The sequence below is a fragment of the Notamacropus eugenii genome, chromosome 3 (genome assembly GCF_028372415.1).
Source record: "Notamacropus eugenii isolate mMacEug1 chromosome 3, mMacEug1.pri_v2, whole genome shotgun sequence".
NCBI classification, from domain to species: domain Eukaryota; kingdom Metazoa; phylum Chordata; class Mammalia; order Diprotodontia; family Macropodidae; genus Notamacropus; species Notamacropus eugenii.
Genome location: NC_092874.1, coordinates 466,425,842 through 466,452,711, shown reverse-complemented (window position 1 = coordinate 466,452,711; position 26,870 = coordinate 466,425,842). Strand labels below are relative to the sequence as shown.

The window sequence follows — 26,870 nt, the reverse complement described above, 5'->3', positions numbered from 1 at the left end:
TCGAGAGGGGGCGAGCATCCTCTGACTGGAGGCCTTCACGCACAGGCCGCACGACTACCTGTCAGGCACTTTGCAGAAGGGATTCCTGTTCAGGGATGAGCTGGACTCAGTGGCTTCTGAGGGTCTTTCCAAGTTTTAAATTTGGTAACAGGTATTCACTGTCTTACTGTAAACAGGAAAATCCTGGCTGGCTATTCATCCCAGAGTTATTCTTTATGATCAAAAGAATTAAAATTTTATGATCAGGGATATGGCTTTAAATAATTGATCATCCCTTGAACAGTGGGCCCAATTTGCTATTTAAATGACAAACACATTTTCTACTCAGAGCTGTTAACACTAAGTGACAACTATTAAGAGCCTGAGACCATACAACCCATCGTTTTTCATTTCAAAAGGTACCTTCCTTTATTAAAAAAATTGCCTTATTAAATAAAAAAAATACACTAGTTAACGTGTTTCCTCAGGCTAAAGATGAACAGACGTGGCATCTATTTGAAGGCTCTCTCCCCCAGCGTTTGAAGCACAGGACTGGCTTCCTTATCTCACAACTGCACTGTTAGCAGATGGAAGAAAAACACTGACCTCTGAGAGCCAGAGACAGGGAATCTATCAGGTCTTGGAGTCTTCAAATTAGGACATTACTTGATAAAAAAGGGATCCACAGCCTTGGCTTTGAACTATACCATTACAATTAGAATTCCAAGATAATTGGTGGAAAAATTCCACAAGATGAACTTAGGTTCTTTTCTAAAGACAGGGCTAAGTAGCCAAGTGGCCTGCATTGATAAGCAAAAAGCAATGTGGAGCTTGGCATCCCCTGCAGGAGTCATAATGAAAAGCAGACTCTAAGGCCGACCGACAAAGACTAAGCGGATTAGGAGTGAGCTTGCCTTTCTTGGTGACTAAGGAAAGGGGAGTCCCTACAGCAATATTCTGCTAAGACTAACATACACACTACAAACCCCGAAGCAGCTTAAAAGACTTTCCTTTGACTAGTGCACTTTATTTTCTTTCTGGCAATACAAATACATAATAAAATAGAAGGTGCCCAAAGAGATTTTTAACAGGTAAGAAAAGAATACAGTTTCTGGATATCAAGCCATCATCAACACTGCAAACATACGAATTAATAACGCTTAATTGGTTTACATAAGAATGATAATAAGTAATAAACAAAATCATCTATTTGATACAGAACAAATAAGAAAAAGCCTCCAACATCCTAAGATTCTGTCTTTATGTTAGTTTTTTACAAGATTTTAAATGAATATAAAACTGTAAAAACGACGTAGCTATTTCTGAACATTCAGCGGTACTTACAAACATTTCTGATTCTCTGCCCAACTATTCTGATTTCAAGTGTGACCACACAATCAACGCACAGGCACATTTGGGGGAATACTTGACAGAGCGCTAAAGTATGAGATGCGCTCTCTGTGGCTGGAGGAGGCCATGTCCTGGGTCCCAGATAACAGCTTAAGCCAGTTCATAGTATTTTCCAGTCTGGGGATCAAAGTAGCAGTTTAGACATGGATCGTACAACAGAGTCAGCACTTCCTCTTCCTCTTCCACACTTAAGTCATCCTCACCTGAGTGAAAGAATAAGAAAGACATGAACCACTAATCATCCAAAGAATTCACACAGCTGAATACAATAGAGGGGATCAATCATTTAAGTGCCGGCCGGTGAGCTAAACACTGAGACGACAAAACAGAAAAAAATGTCTGCCTTCTGGTGTTTATAGTCTGATAAACCGCTGTCTTTTTGACAATTATTATTTATGAAAATACACATCAGATGGATGGTTTTGTGGCTGTGGGGAGGTCCCATGATGGAAAGTCTCTGTCACTAGAGCCCACCACAGGCCATCTTGGCATAGCAGGGAAAGACCCAGAGAGGTCTGGGGTACTCGGAGGTCATGTGACTTTCCAAGGGTCACACAGGTTATGAAAACATTTGACAAACAAGGCAAGAATTCACTTCTGAGGGTGGACCGTAACAATGTTTAAAGCAGAATGAAAGGAAGGGATGAGAAAATAACAGAAGTTTAATGAGCATCTGACTCTTAAGAATCTCAAGGTGATACTTTGAATACCAGCTATTCTATTATTTACAAAGGAAGAAGTGAGGCTCCAGAGGGTTTCTAGACACTTGACTTCCATTTTGCCTCTGCTTTCTCACCTGCAAATTAGGGACCATAAAAGCACCTTCCTCACAGGGCTGCTGTGAGGATCAAATGGAAGAATATTTGCCAAAAGCACAGAGGAGACTCTTAGATAAATACTTATTCCCTTTTCCCCTCCATTAACCCCGCCCCCCCCAGCCTCCACCAGTGAGAGGAAGTCTAACTTCCTCAGAGACTACTTTGAGGAAATTGCTTTGTAAAGTTCAAAGGCCTATAGAAATGTACATTATCATTCTTAATCAATGAACACGCATTTATTGTTTCCTGCGTCCCAGACACGGTGCTCAGTTTGGGATATTCTGAATGTAAGTTTGATGATTTTAATTATTTCACAAAACTATTATTATTATCTCCGTTGAACCTCAGTGAACTAAAAAATGGGAACAACAGTGGTATCCTTAGAACAACAGGTACAGTACTGTTGACATGGAAATGTTCTAACTCTGTCAAAGGGTTTTGTTTGGTTCTAATGTAGTTTTCACAGACTTCAACTAACGCCATTTTGCCACTGTGATCACTATGTAATGAAATGATAATGCCATTAAGCAATTCCCATTATGATGTCATAGCGATGGGAAATGTTATGAGAAGTAATTACTGTGCATGAGTTCTAAGACACTTTCAGCTCCATTCTTGGGTCACACAGGGCTTGTCCTTCCCCAAAATGGCAGACTGCTCTGTTTAAGGCCGAGCCACAGGACCTTGCCAAGGGTATATTAACAACAATAAAATCCTTTCCTGCTACCATTTGGAGAACATCTAGACCTGGGCCCAAACCCCATAATAAAATGGTTCCTGCTCAAAGAGAATTGCCTTTTGTTTAATAATCAATTTATTGAGTTTCAGCCTCATCCACTGAGATTGGTTAATGGCAAGGACAGAAGAAAAACCAATCAACCGTTGCTAATGCTGTGATATTGGCCGTCCACCGATCTGTCTGTGAAGAGTTACTGGGAGGAGTCATTTCTCCAGTTCATCTATGGAAAGCCAATTAATGTAAATAATCATCTACACTTAGGGTATTTATAACAATATAAAAAAGGCCAGCCCATGAAAAAAACCAGGCAGATTTTCAATGTAGAATGTCACTGGTGTGGGAAGCCAGATACTTTGAACATCTCTGAATGATTTTACTTATACTTCAATTGTCTGACTCTGCTGTGTAGAAGTACTGAGACTAGTTATCCCCCAGCTCCCAGACACAGTTTCAGAAGTGATGGACAACTTTCCTACATGCACAGTAACACACTTGGTGAAACAATTCCAAGGGGAAATATTTCCACCTGGGGTGGCAGGAGAAAAGTTCCACTGAATACAGGGCTTTCCATGTGTCCCAGAGTATTCCTCCAGCAAGGCAGCATCACCTGGAGGGAAATTCCCTTGAAATTGCACGGGTGTTCCCACCAGATGTGGGCCCAGGGGAGGAACAAGATAAATGAAGGGCTCGGATAGGATTTCTTTGACAATACAGAATTAGAATCTTACTGCTGCTTGGAAAGTGAGTGAACGACAGGCAGGGAGTATTGATTGCTCTTAGGCGTCAGCTGGAAAGCATGTACATCAGACACTGTGGAAGCCAGAAGCAATTTTCTATTCTGGTGAAAAGCCACTTAAAAGGGAATTCGGAAGGTTTGCTTCATTTTGAAGCATCAATATTTCACTGTGTAAACAATTTCTTACAAAGGCAGTTCCAATTTCTAAAAGGATTATGTTCCCAAAGTCTGTTTATCAATGGACTCTTGAGACCTTGTAACAGATTCTCTCATACAAATAAATGGTAAGCGCCCACTGCTGTCCCCTGAAGAGTCAAAAGGCAGTCACACAGTGGAGGGAGCTGACCCCAGTGGTCGGTGTGACCCTGGTCAAGTCACATTAGCTCCTTGTGTGTTGGGTAGCTTACCAGGATTATGATGCAGTGTGGACCTGCACTGGAGAAGTGTGTTTCTTCACCTGGGATTTCTAAATGCCAGTTAAATCACAGCCCCAGGCCCCACTGCCAGGTTTTTAGGCCAGCCAACCAAAGCCTGGCATAGTGGAAAGAGCACAGGCCCTGGGCCCGAGACATGGTCTTGAGTGAGTTATGAAAGCTTGCGCCTTCCTTGTGGGGTCCTTCTGATGCTATGACAAGCTGCCAGTGTGTGCCAAGCACATCTAAGGTACGCAGACCTCAATGCTTTAAGAACCACACTTCATCACAGCAGGTGGTTCCTGTCCACAGGCAGATTCTCCAAGGCCTTTAGCTGGGCAGAGTCAACTTGATGACATGGCTGGTCCTCAGGCAGCAAGCACCCGGCCTCATCTACTGCTGGGCCTGTCCATGAAGCCTCTCTATCCTAAACATAGTGAGACACAGCTTCACAACCCAGACATAACTTTGTGATCCCAGGGTCGCTCTCATACCCCAATGAAGCATTAGGGCAGGACATGCGTGGACATGAAATACTTCCAGCTGAACTCACAATGCCCCTCGAATATAACACTCATCATATTATCTCAACTACATCTAACAAACTTTTACCATTGTTTCCAAGAGAAAATGAAGTATAAATTTCAACCAGGGTAACCCTATATCCTGGAGGGGTGTTTGATACAAGGGAATTAGTGCTAGAGTTGTGCATATACATGTATATGTGTTTTCACATGTGTGCATATGTATGCATGCATGTATGTTGCCTGTTCTTAAGATGGCTATCTGAATTATATTCTTTTGTTTCTCCTTACCCAATTCCTCTACTATGTTTCCACTCTTTCCCCTTCCAAAATCCCCTCAGTTGTTTGTGGCTAAGGGGCTGGAGCAGAATCTATTATGCTTTAGCTCAAGTAAAAAAAAGCAGGGGTAGCAATCCTGATCTTAGACAAAGCAAAAGCAGAAAGACCTAATTAAAAGACATGAGCAGGGAAACTTCATTTTGCCAAAAGGTACTATAGACAACGAAGTAATATCAAACATTTTAAAGGCCAATTTCTCTGACAAAGGCCTAGTTTCTCAGATTTATGGGGAACTGAGTCAAATTTACAAAAATAAGAGCCATTCCCTAACTGGCAAATGGTCAAAGAGCATGAACAGGACGTTTTCAGAAGGAGAAATCAAAGCTGCCTATAATTACGTGAAAAATACTTGAAATCACTGCTGATTGTAATTAAATGCAAATTAAAACAGCTCTAAGGTACCATCTCACATCTAGTAGAAATGACAAATGCTGGAGAGGAGGAAGCTACAAACTAGGTACACTAATAAACTGTTGGTGGAATTGTGAACTGGTTCAATACTTCTGCCCAACACTTTGTAACTAGGCCCAAAGGGCTATAAAACTATGTATGCTCTCAGTCCCAACAATGTCACTACCAGCTCTGGATCCCAAAGTGATCAAAGGAAAAGAAGCTACATGTACAAAAATATTTCTTAGCAGCTCTTTATGGGCTACCAAAGAACTGGCAATTGAGGGGATGCTCATCAGCTGCAGAATGGCTGAATGCAGAATGCCAAGTGGTGGCATGTGACTGAGGGAGTACTACTGTGCCATCAGAAACGACAAGGGCTAGTTTCAGAGAGAAACATGACAAGACCTATACGAACTGATGCAAAGGCAAGTGAGAGGTACCAGGAGATCACTGTGCACAGTAGCAACAATGCTGCAATGATGACCAGCTGTGAAAGACTGGGCTACTCTGATAAATACAATTACACAAGACCATTCCAAAGGCATCATGATGAAAAAATGCCACCCACCTGCAGAGAGAGCACTGGTGAACTCTGACTGCAAATTGAAATCCCTCTTGCCTCTTCTGTGATATGGCTAATATGGAATTACATTTTGATGATTTCACATCTATAACTGACATCATTTTGCCTACTGTTTCCCTGGATGTGGGAGGGGTAAGAAGGAGAGAATTTGGAACTCAAAACTTAAAAAGAAAAGGATGTTAAAAAATAAAACAACACACACACACAACCTTTCTTCTTCCTCAACCTTCTAAGTTGGGTTAAAGCCCTGGAGTGGTGTAAGTTCATTTCTTTGTGATTAGGAGGGTGTATATGGGTACCACCCCCATTCTTCCAAACTCAAGAGAGAGAGAGAGAGAGAGAGAGAGAGAGAGGAAGAGAGAGAGAGAGAGAGAGAGAGAGAGAGAGAGAGAGAGAGAGAATGACATTTCATGAACACAGAGGGAGACATGGCTTTAGTTCATGAACAGCACAACTCTGTTACTGGGGTACTTTTTGGGTTGGTAACATGTAAAAATGCAAATTAGAAGAATGCAAACCAACGATATCAGGCACCAAGCAGGGGTGCTGAGCAATGAGGGGTTAATGTCACTGGCCCATTTCAGAAGGACTCATCTGAATGCAGTCCTTGAATTTCCCCTCTGGCAGAAGCTCGGTTTGTGTTCCATGTAACTGAGTTGCTGCTGGCAGTACTGGCCTTTGTGACAGGGACTTCAAGATGCCTTTCCAGGCATTATCAGAAATCTATCTCTCATGTGCCTTTACTCCAGGATCACAGTCTCGTTCTCTTTGGCTTATTTAGGACGTTTAACAGAACAGATCGCACGTTTCCTCCTAGCAAGATCCCTTCTTGACAGCAAGGCCCTATTTTTCTGTCATAAGTAATTATAAATGTACACCTCTGAAAAGATGCCCAATTTGAGGGGCATAATCCATTTCAGACTATAAATCACAGAAACAGCTCCCTCCCCCGGGCAGCCAAAGTATACAAGTCAGATTTATGAGCTCTCACTCTGAATTCTCTAGACCTGAAGACAAATGTGGATGCATCATTGCTCTCTCCCTTGGGCAATCAACAGAAAACTGGCACCTCGGTTGGTTTCAACTGTGCTTTTTGTCTTCCTAACTTTGGGTCTTGGGCTCTCTTGTTCAAGATGATGCAGAGAATATTTATAGACAGTCATGATATTAAGGCTGGGCATACGTAGAAGGGCTTGGGAATATTTATTTCCCTTTGCCACCATTCAAATTTCTCAATTTTCAGCAAAAATTATTTTGTTGATGTTTTATCCCTGGGTCCCTCATGGCAATGCTTTCATCCCAGAGCCAGAAACAAATGGTTCACCTGAGTAGAAATTGTTGACAAAGGGACCTCCATATCTGTCTTCATTCTTTTCAGTCTTCCACTAGAGACTGTCAGAGCTGTATGGAGGATTTTCTTCCAATAAAAACATGCTGACTTTGTGAAGCTCAGCAAGTGATATTAAAATATTAGAATTACTTTCCTGGAAGCCATAATTAGAAAGTTGGGGGTACTTCTTTGATTTGTTTCAGTTATGCATATATCCCATTACAGAAGTACAATAAATATTAACTGAAATTAATGATGAAGAAATCAAGGCAATATTTCCCAGTACAGATATGACCCTAGGTGGCTGGTATTTAACAGCTGAAAAATGGCAGAATTTCCTCATCCTTAAGTGGGGGGGTGGGGGTGGGGTGGAGCAGGTAGAGAGGATGACTGTAGGAGCCCCCCTCCAGCTCTTGAGCTTATTTTGTTTAACATTTGTAAATTCATTTACTTCCCTTTTCGGTAAACAGTACTATTTAAATTCCCACCTTGAACACTCAAACTTCCTGAGGAATCCAGGTGCTCTACAGGCTGCTGGCTAGGAGGGACAATAGGTGGACTGAACACATTTAACCAATCCCTGAAAAAGAAAGAAATCACATGCAGGTGAGATACCAATGCATTAACAAAAAAAAGTTAAAAACTGTCCAATTCCATGTGAAAATATTCAATAAACTACTCTTGATTTAATGATGAATAATAATGACAACTGATGTTCTTACAGCATTTAATGTTTCAAAAATGCTTTTCTAGTAACAAGTCTGGGAGCTAGGGAGTTCAAGCATCATTATTCCCATTTTACAGATGACAAAACTGAGGATGAGAGAAATTAAATCTTATCTCCTGACTCCAAGTCCTGGGATCTATTACTAGAGAAAATCCAGATCATGTTTAGTGGAGGACTTGATTTAAATCCCCTTTCAGCCATTTAATGCTGGAGTGATCTTGGGTCAGTCTCTTCGCCTTTCTGAGTCTCAGTTTCTTTGCCTTTAATATAAAGGGGTTGGACTATGTAGCTATAATCTCACAATATTCTGATCCTAAGTCAGACTATACTGTAACCCAATGGGTTCCCATCTGTTCTAGACCCTCAGCCTCAGGGACTCATTTTATATTATCTCCAAACTGGAGAAGCATGCCTCTATGTTGTTATTCAGGACCCTGATAAAAATATTAAACAGCACAGGACCAAGCAGAGATCCTTGGGGCACTCCACTAGAGACCTCTTCTGAGTCAGCAGTGAACCATGAATGGCTACTCTGTGATACAGATAATCAAAGCTATCTCCAGAGCTGTATCTATTAAGGGATCTCGTATACTTTTAACGAATGCACGAGGAACAGCTTGTTGGAAGAGAGTCCTCAGTGATAGATTTTGCTCTACCACGTCAAATGGCCTATCTTGCTCTGTTCAGGCAAAAGATGAAATGATTTCTTCTCCCCCCCCCCCCAAAAATTATTAATTTGTTTTCAGTTTTCAACATTTATTTCCATAAGATTTAAATTTTCTCCCCTTTCCTCCCCACTCCCTCCCCAAAACAACATGCAATCTTATATGGGCTCTACACGTACATTCCTATTAAACACATTTTTACATTAGTCATGCTGCATAGATGGATTATAATGAATAGGAGAAACCATGAGACAAACAAAATAAGACATAACAAAAGAGAAAACAGTCTGCTTCATTCTGCATTCTGACTCCATAGTTCTTTCTCTGGATGTGAATGGCATTCTGCATCATGAGTCCTTTGGAAATGTTCTAGGTCCTTGCATTGTTGAGAAGAGCTAAGTCTATCAAAATCAGTTCTTACACACTGCGGCTGTTACTGTGTATGTGTTCCTGGTTTTGCTCATCTCACTCAGTTCATAGAAGTCTTTTCAGGTTTTTCTGAAGTCTGCCTGTTTGTCATTTCTTCTTTTTCTCTTCCTAATTTGTTTATTTGTTTTCAATTTTCAAAAATCACTTCCATAAGTTTTAAATTGTCTCTCCCTCCCTCTCCCTTTCCTCCTCAAAATGGCCTATAATTTTTTATGGGCTCTACACATTCATTCTTATTAAACTCATTTTCACATTAGTCATGTTGTACATAAGAATTAAAACAAATGGGAGAAAGCATGAGAAAAAAATTAAACAAAACCAAACATAACAGAAGAGAATGCAGCCTGCTTCATTCTGCGTTCTGACTCCATAGTTCTGGATGTGGATGGCATGCTGCATCACGAGCCCTTTGGGAATGTTCTAGGTCCTTGCCTTGCTGTGAAGGGCTAAGTCTATCAGAAACAGTTCTCGCACACTGTGGCTATTACTGCATATATTGTTCTCCTGGTTCTGCTCACTTCACTTAGCATCAGTTCATATAAGTTTATCCAAGTATTTCTGAAGTCCGCCTGTTTTATCATTTCTTATAGCACAACAGTATTGCATTACATATACCACAACTTGTTCAACTATTCCCCAACTGATGGGCATCCCCTTTATTTCCAGTTCTTGGTTACCACAAAGAGAGCCGCTATAAATATTTTTGTACATGTGAGTCCTTTTCCTATTTTCATGATCTCTTTGGGATACAGTCCTAGTATTGTGGGTCAAAGGGTATGCACATTTTTGTAGCCCTTTGGGCACAATTCCAAATTGCTCTCCAGAATGATTAGATCAGCTCACAGCTCCACCAACAATGAATTATGTTCCAACTCAACTCTCCCACACCTTCTCCAACATTTATCATCTTCCTGTTCTGTTTGCCAGTCTGATAGGTGTGATGCGGTACCTCAGAGTTGTTTTGATTTGCATCTCTCTAATCAATAGTGATTTAGAGCATTTTTTCATATGACTATAGATAGCTTCAATTTCTTCCTCTGAAAACTTCCTGTTCATATCCTTTGACCATTTATCAATTGTGGAATGATTTGTATTCTTGTGAATTTGACTCAGTTTTCTATATATTTTAGAAATGAGTATCACAGACACAGTTAATAAAAGTTCTTTCCCAGTTTTCTTCTTCCCTCCTAATCTTGGTTGCATTGGCTTTGTTTGTGCAAAAACTTTTCAAATTAATGTAATCAAAATTATCCATTTTTCATTTCACAATGTTCTCTATCTCTTGTTTGGTTATAAATTTCTCCACTCTCCATGAATCTGACAAATAAACTATTCCTTGCTCCTCTAATTTGTTTGTAGCATCAGCCTTTATACCTAGACTTTATGTAGACTTTATTCTGCTATATGGTGTCAGGTGTTGGTCTATGCCAAGTTTTTGCCACACTGTCTTTCAGTTTTCACAGCAGTTTTTGTCAATTAAAATTTTGTCATTTGACAAAATTATTCTTAATTATAAGAATAAAATTTCTGTTATAGAAAAAATAAAGTAGAAATTTCTTTATGACCTTCAGATTCGTAGGTTTTGACACAATGGTAATTTTTTTGTTTCACTTATTACATAGCAGTACTGGTCTTAAATTCCCACATGAGAGTTTTGTTTCATGGACTGTCACATCCGAATTATTCATCACTCAGGGGCCGCTAGTGATGAACGACTTTGTACTTTGGTAGGCTGGTCCTTGGATGGCAGATGCTGTCACCTGGACTGTAATAAGGGCTCTTTATTCCAGCTCTCTGTCACTGCTTATGTCTTGCTGGCAGAGGCTTCAAGAATCCAAGGTCACCTATACATCCAGATGAGTCACACACGTATAAATGTTGTGGAGGACTACAGACAAGAAATGGCAGAGGTACCATGTCTGCTTAACAAGGCTCCATTTCCATCACTGGTGACAGTCCCCATGTAGACCCAGCATTTGATATTCTCTTTAGTAAGTGGGAAATGGAGTTCAAAAAAAAGATTATGGGAAGAGTATCAAGACAAACCAAGGACACGCAGAAGGGACCATGACAAAAGGAATATGGTTCTGAAAACATTTTTAAACTGTCTAAAGAAGGGGAAGACATCAAATGATGGGAAATAATCATATATGGCATTTAAAAACTGATCTAGAGGATGTTAGCAACTCCTGACTCACACCCCTATTTTGTTATTTACGTGATACTTTTACGAGAATGACCAAAATACTTATTATCAGAGGTATGATGATGGAAATACACTAGGGAAACTGTCAGTTGGACACCAATGATCATCGTTACAGCCACATAGATTGATCCTTTATGAAAGATGAACAGGAAGACCAAGACACAGACCCTAACAGACAAGAAAGCATGGGGTGGGCTGTGGGTGCCTTTATTTTTGAGATCTCTAAGCTGTTCAAATGACTGAGGGAGGAGAGTCACTCCTCAAGTCATCAGAATAGTTGAAGTATTCTGGCATCCAGATTCCTGAATAAAGCACTTTGGTCATAGCTTGGAAAATATACATTAGTGACCATGTAGCCTGAACCCAATGAAGCCCATCCTTGCACAAATACCTTTGGGGCGTCAGAGGACAGATGGAAGCAAGGGAGAATTGGGCTCTGGATGCACCAGAAGGGCTCTTTTCCTTCCACTTCTTTTCTCCCCTCCTTAGTTTTATCCCCATCTCTAATATGATTCCAAGGTGGGTACTTGGGTTCAAATTCCTACTGCGCTACTTGGAACTCCGATATCTGGAGAAAGTCCCTTACTTAGCCTGTCTGGGCCTCAGTTTCTTTAAAATGATGAGGCAGGACTGCATGACCTCTGATGTCCTTTCCAACTCTAAATCAAGGAGCTGACAACTGTTTCATTCATCTTTTGTATCCCCAGCACTGAGAAGTGCCTGGCATATAACTAACTCTTAATGAATGCTTATTGAATTGACTGCATAGATGAAAGAAACAGAATAGTAAAAGGCAAAGATCACAGGTCTTTTGTCTACTTCTCCCACTGTGGGGGTGGAGGCAGTGTGAAATGTGTATCATATTTAGCTGTGAGAAGGGACTAAGCCAGGACAGAAAAAGGGATTTGCTGGATGGCCACATGTTTATTACACAGATGACCCATCCTTGCACAAATATCTTCAGGGTGTCAGAGGACAGATGGAGGCAAGGGAGAATTGGGCTCTGGACACATCAGAAGGGCTGTCCTCCTTCCACCTCTTTTCTTCCCTCCTTATTTTTGTCGCCATCTCTACCATGATTCCAAAGCGGGCACCTGGGTTCAAATTCCTACCGCGCTACTTGTAATTCTTACTACCTGTAATTCTCACTTAACGTATCATTCAGTTCCCAGAGTAATTTGGTGGTGAACTGCCTCGAATCCTTCTTTTCTACCATTTCCTCCCAAAGTCTACCTAAATTCATTTGCAGGTTTGGAATCAAACAAATTAAATTACAGATGCCAATGTGGCCCTGAGTCTTCAGGAGCAGCTTTCCCTAAAATACCATTTTCTTGTCTGTCAATGTGGAACGATTGGAAGGGGAAAATGACCCGCTCTTGAGGCATCGTCTCTCGGGATTCCTTTCTCTTTCTGCTAACCACTGCTAACAATAGATTATAGACAGTAAAATGAGTGTGGTGAGCATGCTGTGTAATTGAATTTCATAATAACACATTAAGGAAATCAGAAAGGATTTGTCCTGGACTTTCATGCTAATAGGGCATTTTCTGATAAGCACCTTTATTTAGTCCATTTAATTACAGCAGACTTAAGACATTTCTACTTTACAGAAAATTTCCCAAGGTTACATAGAGATTGCTAACACAGTGACCGCATTAGTCACTAGAAATGATGCAGGGCAAGGATTCACAGCCAAAAAGAGGAAGTTCTATAATCCTACCAAGGAATCCCCAATGACAAATTATAAAGTCCAGCCATTGGTGGCATTTGCTGTAGGAACATATGCATGAGTCCAACCAAAAATTCAAACAATTCACTACAGGTGGTTATGAATTATTAATGTGAAAACTAAGGAAGGTCATAGAGAAAGCATTTTCTCCTTAATCTGACAACTCTACTAATATAGTCCCCTTTATTCAGCATCAAAACTCTGAAAGCTTAGAGCTCCTTTAGCTTAACTAAGTTATGATTTTAAACCAGGAGATAGAGCACTGGGCCAAGAGTCAGGAAGACTGCAGTTCAAATCTGGCCTCAGAAACTTCCTGGTTGTGTGATCCTGGGCAAGTCATTTAACCTCTTGCTTGCCTCAGTTTCCTCAACTGTAAAATGGGGATAATAATAGCACCTACTTCCCAGAGCAGTTGTGAGGATCAAATGAGATCATACAGTGCCTGGCACACAGTAGGCACCTAATAAAAGCTTATTCCCTTATCCTTTCCTTTTCCCTCTGAGTACCCTAAGCAACTTTGTAAGATATACAACCCAGAGAAGGCAGAGACCTGCATTAGCAAGTAGGGCTATGACAACCCCAACTGCTCACCCCTGTTCCCTGTATGCATTGCTTTTAGGCTTGGAGGGGGCACTAGAAATCATCTCATTTAACCTTTCTGTATAGATGAGCAAAGGCAGAGCTGTTTTTACAGAACTACAAAGAGATTTTACTGTGGCTTTTTTCTCTCTGACATATTTTCTGACTTATATAGCTAGTAACATTGCCCATTCATATCAAGGTCATGTATGATGCATTTCTGGAGTGTGGAAAACGCTAGAAGTCAAGATGTTCACACATGAGGCATTACCCTGAGCCATAAGCCTATTTTTTTTTTTACAATACAAAGGACAGCAACAATACTGTATGGTGAATGCTAATGCCACCTTCCGTACTAACATTAGCTAAACAATTCATTAACAGTATAGCTTAGAAAATCAAGGAAAACGCACTATACAGTTCTTACTGGCAACACTAAACTTTTAAGACTGTTAATTATCAGCAATTTCATTCTGTATGTGATGACCCTGTAACCTCAGCTTTCAGTTTTCCTCGTTAATGTTAAGGCTGGCCACTTTAGAGTAGCCAGAATATTTTTAGCTATAGCATAGATACTGTACATATATATTCGCAGAATAAGTTGAATCACAACATAATGTGAAAAAATCCCATTATTAATATGTTTATTCTTCTGGTTCCTATGCTCCCAATTCCACCACAATAAAACATCTGAATACACGCCAGCCTCCTGACCCCGTTACCTGGTTTTGCGAAAACATCACGTCAGGCAAACCCACATTGCCAGGAGCAGTCAGCAGCCTGGGAACAACATTCTAAATGGTTGATTAGCCAATGTTACTACAAAGTAATTACTACTTTAAGGTTGGATTTGCTTATACTGAATTTAACGGTGTTAGTGAAAAATGGCAATGGTCACAGCAACTTTGTGCTGCTAAACGATTTTTAAGGATAATTTTTAATAGCTTTTGAATATGAGACTATTTCTCACAACCATCATTTCTAACAATCAGAACCAAGCTGTCCAAAAGTTGTGATCCCATACACACACCAGCAGCTCTAATTCATTCCCTCCTAAGGGACTATCAAGCACTTCCTAAAATAGAACTCTAAGTTCAGAGAGAGGTAGAGGAAAACACAAAGAGGATACGACATGGCCCCTGACCATAAGGAGTTCATGAGCAAATACTTTAGGTAATTCTAAACTGAACACTTAATTGCCCTGCGTCTGTAAATGTACAACAATGGTCCAATAATGATACAATTCTCTATACATCTGTCCATCTCCCTAGCATGGAATGTTTGAGCTTTTTAAAACATGCATAATTTGGGGCCTGCTGAGAGGCCATGTGATACAACAGAGAAAGCACATTGGGATTGGGAGTCAGAGACAGGTACACAAAGCATTAAGTGCTTTCTATGTGCCTGTACTGTGCCAGAGATACCAGTGAAGAAAGTAAGACAGGCCCAGCCCTCAAGCAGCTTATGTACTAATGAGGAGCACACCACATAAAGGGGTGGAAGGACATGCATAGTATAGAGATGACCAGGAAGTGGAGGCCTGTTCCTGAAAAGATCACATGAAAGTGCATCTATCTGAGGTAGGCAACCCTGAAGCAGACCCCAAGGTAGGAGAGGAGAGGGTTGGGGGTGAGAGAGGAGGATAATAAATAAAGCTGGGGGAGGGAAGGCATGATGAGGACCTGCCTCTAGTCATGGCCCTGCTGTTTACTCCCTGTGTGACATTTAGACAAATCAGGTAACCTTTCTGGGACTTGGCTTCCTCATCTGTTGAATGAGAAAGTCTAAGTCTGTGATCCTAAACTCTATTTAAATATATGACCATGCTATCTGTGTCCAGGGTAAACAGGGAGGGAACAAAAACGTGAAGAGGGAATCACTGTGTGGTAAACTAAGCTTCTCAAATCAGCAGTGTGTAAAGGATGGGGCCTGAGGATCAGTTAGAGGTAGTTTTTGGCCTAGGCCTATGATGTCATTGGTGAATGAAGAGAAAACCGGAGAGAGACTCCCTTTACCAATGAAGATGTGTGACTCTTGCAATGCAGGGCTCACAGATCTGCCTGGGCCCCGGAGAAGTGAAGTCACTTTCCCAGGGGATCTGACAGCCAGGATGTGGCAGAGCCATGCCTATTATGCTACACAGGCTCTCTTGTCAAAGTGTTCTACCACTACTGGACATTGATAAAGCACTTTCCTCCCACAGATGGAGTGAAGGAGGGAGGATGAAGGTGTTTTCTTATTCCTAAGAGGAACCTTAGGCTGTATCCTGCCAGTGTGAACACCCATCCTCAAACCTAGCTTGCTTGAATGCAGGACTAGTCATCTCCGGATACCTTGTAGTCTCAAAAGGCTACACTTAACACCTCACACTCAACAACTGGTCTTTCCAATGATGTCAAATGTTGTTGCAGCTACCGCCTCTGACCTCTTTTTTCATTTTTTCCCTGTCCAAGCACACCTGTGTTTCCACACCCTCCGTTCCTGGCATTTGCACACAGTTTTGCTATACGCAATTTCTCCCTGACAACCAGCAGGCGCAAACCCCATTTTCTGACTCAAGAAAGAGAAAGCTGGAGCAGAAATTCACTCAGTTGCACCCACAAATCCTCCTTAGCACCCCCCCCCCAAAGAGCCCTTCGACTTCTGTCAAATCTGAACATAACAAGAAAGTTCTCACCAGTATCTTTTCAGGAGACTCAGATCTAATTTGGAGTTGGATCTTTAAAGGAGAGTTAGGAGGTTTCCAAATATTTCCCCATCATGTATCAGGCTTCTGTTTATTTTTCCTCAGAATACTAAGTAGCATTCAATTCAATATAATTAAAAAATATTCATTTAATGCCTTCTAAGGGCTTTAAAATCTATTGGCTAACTTTGAGGGAAGGACAAAAAAGGAATGAGTCGCCTGTGTCACTCCTTCCTTCAATCTGGCTCAAATAAAATCTCAGTCCGTTCTGAGCTTGCATTAATTGTCCATGCTTACTTGTATAATTTTCATTTCAGGAGATGTGTTAAGGAGGTAGCTTATACTTAGAGGAAGATGATTATAGTATAATAATGTTTTATGTGAACATAACTCACTAGGGCTTACTAATTGTTTTCCCCCTCAAAACCGTCTTACAAGAAAGGTAGTACACGTACCGCCTCCATTTTACAGGGGAGGAAACTGAGGTTGAAGGGAACTGCCAACCTGACTCTTTCCATGGCATATGATACTAGCTAGCAACTAACAGATAAATGAAGCTTTAAGGTTCACAACCACTATTTAAGTGATGGTAGTCATTCCATACAAGTACAAGCTGGGGCACAGCCTGGGGTCACCCCACATGGTGGGGATGTGCACCAAACTTCAGCTCCCAGGTCATAGCCAGCAAGCACCCAAAGGTTCACACTCTTTCCACTATACAAGGCTAACTCCTAATCTTCAAAGGGGTGGGAAAGGGTGGCACTATGCTAATGACATAGAGAATACTACTTTGACGGACAGGTTATGGAACTAGTGTGTGGGCACAACTTGAACCTTATTTTACCCACCACTCACACCTCCCCACCCTTTGTGATTTTCTCTAGTTCCTCCCACATATACTCCACAGAGGATCAACTCACAGGGTTTCCTCATGTTTTTTTTTTTTTTTTTAACATTTTGTTGGTCCAAGTTGGTCCAGCACATGGGAGTTCACTGGTTCTCTCTTACTCACTTCATCAACCAATATGCACCTTCTACATGCCCGCTCCAAGCTGGAGGCAAGGACAAAAACGACAACCAGGCTGTCTCATGCTGCCTATTATGGATATCTTACTTATATCATTGGTAGAATGTTGTGGCCTGCGTGTACCTGGCTCATCTCTCTGCCACCCTTTGGGCTATCTGTAATTTTGATTCTTTGGAGACAATGGCATTATTCCATGACTTGCACCATTGAGCATCATCAGGAGATATTAAGTGCCCAAAAGACAGGCTTTTGTGCCCATGCATGGTTTGTGATGCATTATCTCCCAAATGCAATTAAACACAGCTCTTTTTATCATATTCAATTCTGGGTCTGCCTACCTAATTCGCTGTCCATCTGCAAGGCCTGTCCTGGATGGATACACACACACATACATGATGGGGTTCCCATCTAACTAACTGCAAGATATCCCCTGGATAAGAAGTGCCTTCACTGACTTAGTTTTTTCTGTGTAGATTATTAGACCAATCGCAAATGGAAAGTCCACTGAGGAGGTCTTGGTGATTTGTGCTGACTGATAGAATCAACACTGTGATGTCAACAGAGCAATCATAAGAGTTTAATTGCAGCTTTTGGAGTTTGAAAAGGTTCTTTTCTATGACAGAATGAAACATCTTTGGCAAATGTGTCTCAGAGTTTTATGAAACACAGTGTCACCTCTAACATGGGCTATATCTACGTGAGCTTGGCCAGGGCCAGCAGCTCTTCCCAACTTTCTGTTCTCAGATATCATTCATTTCCATTTCCTCATCAGGAACTGAGTGTTAAGAGCTCAAATGTATTCTCCATCCTCAATGATAACAGGAAATGCTCATCCCAAAGAAATCTGTTTCAGTTTGCATTTGTTTGTTTCCCTTCTTTTCAGTTGCATCCATAAATACACTGGGACTGACTCACAAATACATGCTCAGCTTTCTGATGTCTGAAAATGGGTTTATGCTGTAAACCAATGTTGCCTTGTAACCATATCTTTCTGTTTGGCAGGGAGATCGGGCTGGGCTGAGTTTCAAGGTTCATAGAGAACAATAAAGAAAATAATCGAGCCAAAAGACGTATCCCCTTTTTGAAGTGCTCCTGGAAGTCAGGGAAAGGTCAGGTTTAGTTGGCATATCTGGGGACGGCCATCTGAAAGCTAGAATTTGAAGGACAAGTGATATCTGAATGAGCAGATAAGACAGGAGAGGCTAGCAAGGGAAAGAATGGGAACAAGAGGGAGAACGGGAGAAGGAGCATGAACTGTGTGGGACAGTGAGGAGACTAAACTCATTGGGGTAGGTCCATTTTATGGGAGATAGCAGAAGGTAGTGCCATATTTAAGTGCAAAGATGAAGAGTTTTGATTCGATACAAATGACAAAATGGAGCCATTGTAGAATCTTAAGGAGAAATATGATGTGACAAAAGTGGAGTTTTAGGTAAATTAAACAAGTCACCTTGTGCAGAATGCATAGGAGTAAGACAAAGACTACAGGCAGGGTTATGTATACATACGTATATATGTATACATATATATGTAGTAGGGGATCCCTGCAGTCACTGAGGCATAATGGGATTTGGTTAAATGCAGTCAATGTTTATTAAGCTCTTACTAGTATGGTAAATAATGAGAATAAAAAGACTTGGATGACAAGGAGGGCTACTCCTGTTGCTAACTCTAGCTAGACTTAAGCACCAAAGACTAGCGGCACCAAAGGTTTACAAAATACTTTACAAATATTTCATTGTATCCTTACAATAGCTCTAGGAAGTGGGGTTTTTACTATCCCCATTTTATGGTTGAGGAAACTGAGGGAAACAAAGGTTAAGTGACTTGCCTACGATCACAAAGATAATACATATCTTAAGGTGATTGGAACCTGACTTTCTTGGTGAGAAGGTATTTTCTTCTATCCTTCCAGATCAGGAGGAACAATGCATACCATCAGAGGAAGACCTAAAAAAATCAAGGCTTCTGCATCCAAAACCTCCCAAATAAATATGCAATGGTCTCAAGCCATGGAAGAGCTCAAAACAGATTTTGAAAATCAAGTAACAGAGGTGGAAGAAAAATTGGGAAGAGAAATGAGAGCGATGCAAGAAAATCATGAAAAGCAAAGTTAATAGCTTGCTAAAGGAGACTCAAAAAAATGCTGAAGAAATTAACACCTTTAAAAATAGATTAACTCAAATGGCAAAAGAGGCCCAAAAAGTCAATGAGGAGAAGAATGCTTTAAAGAACAGAATTAGCCAAATGGAAAAGGAGGTTCAAAAGCTCACTGAAGAAAATAGTTCTTTAAAAATTAGAATGGAGCAGATGGAAGCTAAAGACATCATGAGAAACCAAGAAATTATAAAACCAAACCAAAAGAATGAAAAAAATAGAAGACAATGTGAAATATCTCTTTGGAAAAACAACCAACCTGGAAAACAGACCCAGGAGAGACAATTTAAAAATGATGGGACCACCTGAAAGCCATGATCAAAAAAAGAGCCTAGACATTATCTTTCATGAAATTATCAGGGAAAACTGCCCTGATATTCTGGAACCAGATTGAAAGAAAATCTCAGTCCTATTTTCAATCAAATCTTAAGCAGGAAACACACTGAAGGTTGAACTTTTTATATGGGGGTAGAGATATCCTCTTCTCCTCCACCACACATGCATATAGCTTTCAAAAACAATAAAACTGTTGAGAAATAAAGGAATTCCTAATTTGACTGTGTACAATAAACAAAAAATGCCATCATGACACTAGAAATGCTACATATTGAATAGTTTTCTTTAAAATTAAGTATTTGTTTCTTTTGTGCATATGCATGGTAAGTTCCAGAATTTATTTCCTTTCATATTCATGAGAGGTTTGGGAAGGTTTAGTGACAGCCAACACGCACAAAGACCACAAAAGGTGGAGAGCCACTAGAAGGCACAATCAGTAGGGCAGGTTAGCCTCTTTGTGCTAGAACGTAGAATGTGCCCACATGGTGAATAGTGGTGGTGACAAAATGAGGAACAGCTTTTGTTTGGCAGTTCTTAAAGATAAAGAAGGTGCCAGATTACTGAGGATCTTGAATGCCAGGCACAGTGGTCTGAACTCCACCTGGTAAGCCAAAGGGAACCACAGAAATTGTCTGAGTAGAGGAACTTCACGAGCGGATCCTAGACGTAAGAAATATTACTCTGGCATTAGTATGAAGGATAGGTTAGAAAGAGCAATAAAAAGGAAAGATCTCTTGTGAAACTATTGGGAGCATACAGATGGGTGATACTGAAGACCTACACTAGGTTGATGTTGCCAGAGGTGCTAGAAATTGATAAACAGTGAAAGAAGGGTGAGGGACAGGTAGGCCTCAAAGACAACAAATGAGGTGAATGGTGGTGGAGCTAAGAGGAGAAGCTTGAATTGTAAGGACATTAATTTTTTCTTTTCTGGATAGGTGAATGATTACATGCTTGGTTTGCATAGAATATGTTTTGGATATAACTGAAGTTTGTTTGAGTATTACTTCAGTTGTGAGAATCAGTAAATTCTCAGATGGAGAGAGAATAGAGGAGAGTTTAGAACAGGGTAGATTAGAGGTTTGAAGCTTGAGGGTGGTCCACCATTAGGAAGTAGGCAGACTACACAGCAGCACCACAAAGGTTGTTGGGGGAGCCAGTGCTGTGATGACCAGTCACTTCTCCTTTCCTTATGTCACTTGGAGAGGGCTATTCTATTACTGTTACATTCACAACATGATAGGGCCTCTTCCTGGAGAAAGTGGTGAGTCAGTGTTAAATCAGGCCCAGACAGTCACTGCCCATGATACAGGTGGACGTGTGCCACAAGTCCTAGTAAAAGCAGAAAACAAAATCTCTGCCTTTTTGTGACTCCTACAGCTTCTTTCCTTGATGAGATCCTTGGCAAAAACCATCATAAAAAGAGGGTTCAACTCCCTCCAGGTGGCAAGTCATTCAAGAAATCACAGCATCTAACTAAGTATAACTGCATAACATGCTTTTCTATATTTTCAACAACCTCAAGCCTCTTTTCTTTCTGGCAGCATTTTCTCTTAGGTTCAGAAGATATTAATGACACATAATATCCAGAGACAAGTTATGAGCCTGTCACCCATCAGGTGTGGCAAATAATTCTTCTCTTAAGGCTCAAATAAAGAATGATTTATCAAACAAGCACCCAGAATTAACTCTGAAAACAGCAGGAACCTCCCCCGCCCCGAAGCTTGGGACAGTGCCCTCTTTACTCCAGAAGCTGAGTTCAACATTAATAGACTAGAAAAATGAGCAAACAACAACAAAAAAGAAACTGACCACAGAAGGTTACTATGGTGATAGGGAAGATCAAAACACAAATTCAGGAGACAACAATACTAAAACACCTCCATGCAAAGTCTCAAAGAAAAAAATGATTTGGTGTCAATTGCTAAAAGAATTCCCGGAAAAGCTCAAAAAGAAATATCAAAATCAAATAGATGTAAAGAAAAAATTGGGAAAAGAAATGAGAGTGATGCAAATGAATCATGAAAAAAAGTCAACAGTTTGGTAAAGGAAGCACAAAAATGGAAAAAAAGTACAAAAATTAATTGAAGAAAATAACCCCTGCAAAAGTAGTCAAATGAAAAAAGGAAGCACAAAAGAGCAACTTAAGAAAGTGATTCCTTAAAAATTAGCACTGGGAAAGTGGAAGCTAATGACTCCATTAGACATCAAGACTGACCTAGAAAATAGATTGAGAAGATAATTTAAGAATTATTGGACTACCTAAAAGCCACAATCAAAACAAAGGTCTAGATAACATCTTTCAAGAAGATTAAGGAAAATTGCCCTGATATTCTAGAACCAAAGGATAATAGAAATTGAAAGAATCCACTGATCACCTCTGGAAAGAGTCCAAAATAAAAACTCTCAATATTATAGAGTTTTCAAGTAAAAAAGAATACCGAAAAAAACCCAACAGAATAAACAATTCAAATATTGTGGCACCACAATCAAAATAACTCAGGATTTAGCAGCTTCTACATAAAAGCATCAAGAGGTTTGGAATATGATATTCTAGTGGGCAAAAGAGCTAGGACTATAACCAAGAATTACCTATTCAGCAAAACTGAGCATAATCCTGCAGAGGAAAAAATGGATATTTAATGAAATAGAGAATTTCCAACCATTCCTGATGAAAAGACCAAATCAGAACAGAAAATATCATTTCCAAATACAAGATTCAAGAGAAGCATAAAAAAGTAAACAGGAAAGAGAAATCATAAGGGATTCCAATAAGACTAAACTCTTTACATTCTTACATGGGAAGATTATTTTGTAACTCCTAAGAACTTCCTCATTTTGTGTGTGTGTGTGTGTGTGTGTGTGTGTGTATGTATGTATGTATATGTGTATGTATATATATGTATATATATATGTATATATAAGTATTTGTAGAGGGCACAGGTGTGAGTTGACTATGATGGGATGCTATCCAAAAACCCCCCAAAATTAAGGGGTGAAAAAAGAGGGATACATGGGAATAAGGGGGAGTGGTAGAATGGGTTAAATTATCTCATAAAAGAGATACAAAAGACCTTTTATAGTGAAGGGGAATAAGTGGGGGTAGTAGGCAATGCTTGAACCTTGCTCTCATCAGAATTGGCTCAATGAAGGAATAATATAAATACTCAACAGGATATAGAAATCTATCTTACCCTACAGGGAAACATGAGGGGAGGTAGATAAAGGGGAAAAGGGAAGTTGATAGAAGGGAGGATGGATTAGGCATGCAGGTGGTCAGAAGTAAAACACTTTCGAAAAGGAACAAAGTGAAATGAGTGTGTGTGTGTGTGTGTGTGTGTGTGTGTGTGTGAGAGAGAGAGAGAGAGAGAGAGAGAGACAGAGACAGAGACAGAGAGAAACATGATGGAGGGAAATATACAGTTAGTAATCATAACTGTGAATATGAATGGGATGAATTCACCCACAGAATTAAAGTGGATAGCAGAGTGGATTAAAAACCAGAATCTGACATAATGCTGTTTATAAGAAACACACTTGGGATCATAGAGCCACACGCAGAGAAAAGTTAAGGGACTGGAACAAAACCTATTATACTTCATTGGAAGTAAAAATGCAGGGATAGTACATGATCTCAGACAAAGAAAAAACAAAACCAGATATAATTAAAAGAGTTAATCAAGGAAACTACATCTCACTAAAAGGTATCATAGATAATGAAGTAACATTAACACTGAACACATATGCAACAAAAGGTATAGCATTCAAATTATTAAAGGAAAAATTAAATGAATTATAGAAGGAAACAGATAGTAAAACTATACTAGTGGGGGGGAGGCTCAACTTTCCCTTCTCAGAATTTGATATATATAACCACAAAAACCAAACAAACAAGAAAGAAGTTAAGAAGATGAATAGAATTCTAAAAAAATTAGATATGACAGACCCCTGGAAAAAATTGAATGGGAGTAGAAAGGAATATAATGGTACATGGCATGTGCACAAAAAAGGATCATGTATTATGGCATAAAAAGTCTAACAATCAAATGCTCAAAAACAGAAATATTAAATATACCCTTTACAGATCCTAAGTCAATAAAAAGTATCTTCAACAAAGGACTATGGACAGACAGATAAAATTAATTGGAAACTAAAAAATCTCATCCTAAAGAGTGAATGAGTCAAAGACCAAATCATAGAAATAATCAAAAATTTCATTAAAGAGAATAATAACAATAAGATAACATACCAAAATTTATGGGATGCAGCCAAAGTAGTCCTTAGGGGAAAATTTCTATCTCCAAATGCTTACATCAATAAAAGAGAGGAAAAAGCAGATCAATGAACTGGGCATGCAGCTAAAAGAAAAAAATTAACCTAGTAAAAGAAAAAAATTAACTCCCCCAATTAAACACTAAATTGAAATCCTGAATAATCAAAGGAGATTAATAAAACTGAAAAAAAACTTGAACTAATAAATAAAACTAAGAGCTGGTTCTATGGAGAAAAAAATAAATAATAAACTAGATAAACCACTGGTTAATTTTATTAAAAAAAAAAAAAAAGAAAACCAATTGCCAGTATAAAAAAATGAAAAGGATGAACTCACCACCAACGAAGAAGCAATTAAAGCAATTATTAGGAGGTATTTTGCCCAACTATACGCAAAAAACCCAATGACAAATATTTACAAAAAGGTAAATTGCCCAGATTAAAAGAAGAGGAAACAGAATAAATAACTCTTTATTAGAAAAGAAATTGGACAAGTCATCAATGATCTCCCTGAGAAAAAATCCCCAGGATGGATTCACAAGTGAATTCTACCAAATATTTAAAGAGCAATTAATCCCAATATTATATAAACTCCTTGGAAAAATAAACAAAGAAGAAGTTCTATTAAACTTCTCTGATGACATAATATAGTTCTGACACCTAAACCAGGAAGACCAAAAACAGAGAAAGCACACTATACAGACTAATTTCCCTAATGAATATTGATGCAAAAAAAAAAAAAATACAAGCAAGATTACAGCAATATATCACAAAGATTATATATACTATGTCCAGTTAGAATTTATTCCAAGAATGCAGGACTGATTCAATATTAGGAAAACTATCAGCATAATTGACAGTACAAAAAACAAAACCAACAAAAATCATAGGATTATCTCAATAGAAGGAGAAAATTTTTTTGATAAAATACAACACTCATACCTATTAAAAACACTAGAAAGCATAGGAATGAATGGAGCTTTCCTTAAAATGATAAGTAGTATTTATCTAAAATCACTGAGCATTATCGCTAATAAGGATAAGCTAGGAGACTTCTTTATAAGATCAGGAGTGAAACAAGGATGCCCATTATCACCACTATTATTCAATATTGTACCAGAAATGCTATCTATAGCAATGAGAGAAGAAAGATAAATTGAAAGAATTAGAATGTCAGTGAGGAAGCAAAATTATCATTCTTTGCATATGATACAATGGTATACTTGCAGAAACCTAGAGAATCAACTAAAAAATTAGTAGGAATAATTAACAACTTCAGCAGAGTTGTAGAATATAAATAAATCACATCAGTACTTCTATGTATTATCCACAAAGTCTAGCAGTTAGAGATAGAAAACGAAATTCCATTTCAAAGAACTGAAGACATTATAAAATACTTGGGAGTCTACCTGTCAAGAGACTCTATGAACACAACTACAAAATACTTTTCACACAAATAAACTCAGATCAGAACTGGGAAAAATATTAATTGCTCATGAATGGGCTGAGCCAATATAATAAAAATGACAATTCCTCCTAAATTAATTTATTTAGCGTCACACCAATCAAACTACCAAAATAATTTTTTTTTATAAAGCTAGGAAAAATGAAAACAAAATTCATCTGGAAGAACAAAAGGTCAAGAACAAAAAGTGAATTAATGAAAAAAATGAGGGAACATGGCCTAGCTGTATCAGATCTCAAACTGTATTATGAAACAATAATCATCAAAACAACATGGTGGTACGGACTAAGAGATAAGAGTGGTGGATCAGTGGGATAAATGAGGTACACAACACACTGGTAATGACCAGAGTCACCTAGTGTTTAATAAACCCAAAGACCCCAGTATTTAGGACAAGAACTCACTCTCTGACAAAAACTGCTAGAAAAAATGGAAAGCAGTTTGGCAGAAACTAGACAGAAACCAACATTTCACACCATATACCAAGATAAGTTCAAAATGGACACATCATCTAGACATAAAGGGTGACAGCATTAGCAAATTAGGGGTGCATGGAATAGTTTATTTGTAAGATCCATGTTAAGGGAAGAATTTATGACCAAACAAGGGACAGAGCATTTACAGCATGTAAAATGGATAATTTTGACTACATTAAATTAAAAATGTTGTGCATAAATAAAACCAATGCAACCAAGATTAGAAGGAAAGCATAAAACTGGGGAAATTTTTTTACAGAAAAGTTTTTTGATAATGACCAAACAAGAGACAGTGAAGATTAAAGCATGTAAAATGGATACTTCAGGTTACAATAAATTAAAAATATTTTCATAAACAAAACCAATATAATCAAGATTAGAAGGAAAATAGAAAACGGGGAAAATTTTTCTAGCAAGTTTCTCTGAAAAAAGCCTCATTTCTCAAATACATAGAGAATTGTGTCAAATCTATAAGAATACAAGTCATTCTCCAACTGATAAATGGTTAAAGGATATGAACAGTTTTCAGACAAAGTAATAAAAGCTCTATAGGCTTATGAAAAAGTGCTCTATCACTATTGATTAGAGAAATGCAAATTAAAACAACTCTGAGGTATCACCTCACAACCTATCAGATTGGTTAATAAGGAAGAAATGGAAAATGATAAATGTTGGATGGGGATGTGGAAAAAGTAGGATACTAATGCACTATTGTAAAATAGTTGAGACTGTTTTAACAATTGTGGAAGTTTGGAACTATGCCAAAGGCCTATACAACTGTGCATACCTTTTGATTCAGCAATAGAATATCTAGGTCTGCATCCCAAGGAGATTTTTTTTAAAGGATCTATA

At 39.1% G+C, this 26,870-nt stretch overlaps 1 protein-coding gene across 8 annotated transcripts in view; it reads right to left on the bottom strand.

Moving 5' to 3' along the window:
- Positions 1-985: 985 nt before the first annotated feature.
- Positions 986-26,870, bottom strand: part of CFAP20DC (CFAP20 domain containing) — a 215,152-nt gene continuing 189,267 nt past the window's right edge. For all 8 annotated transcript variants that reach the window (XM_072598796.1, XM_072598803.1, XM_072598804.1 and 5 more), the window contains 2 exons: positions 7,753-7,844; positions 986-1,592 (listed from right to left, as the gene is read on the bottom strand). In XM_072598796.1, the coding sequence (XP_072454897.1) occupies positions 1,480-1,592; positions 7,753-7,844 (205 nt within the window). In that variant the 3' untranslated portion in view covers positions 986-1,479. The remainder of the gene's footprint in view (positions 1,593-7,752; positions 7,845-26,870) is intronic.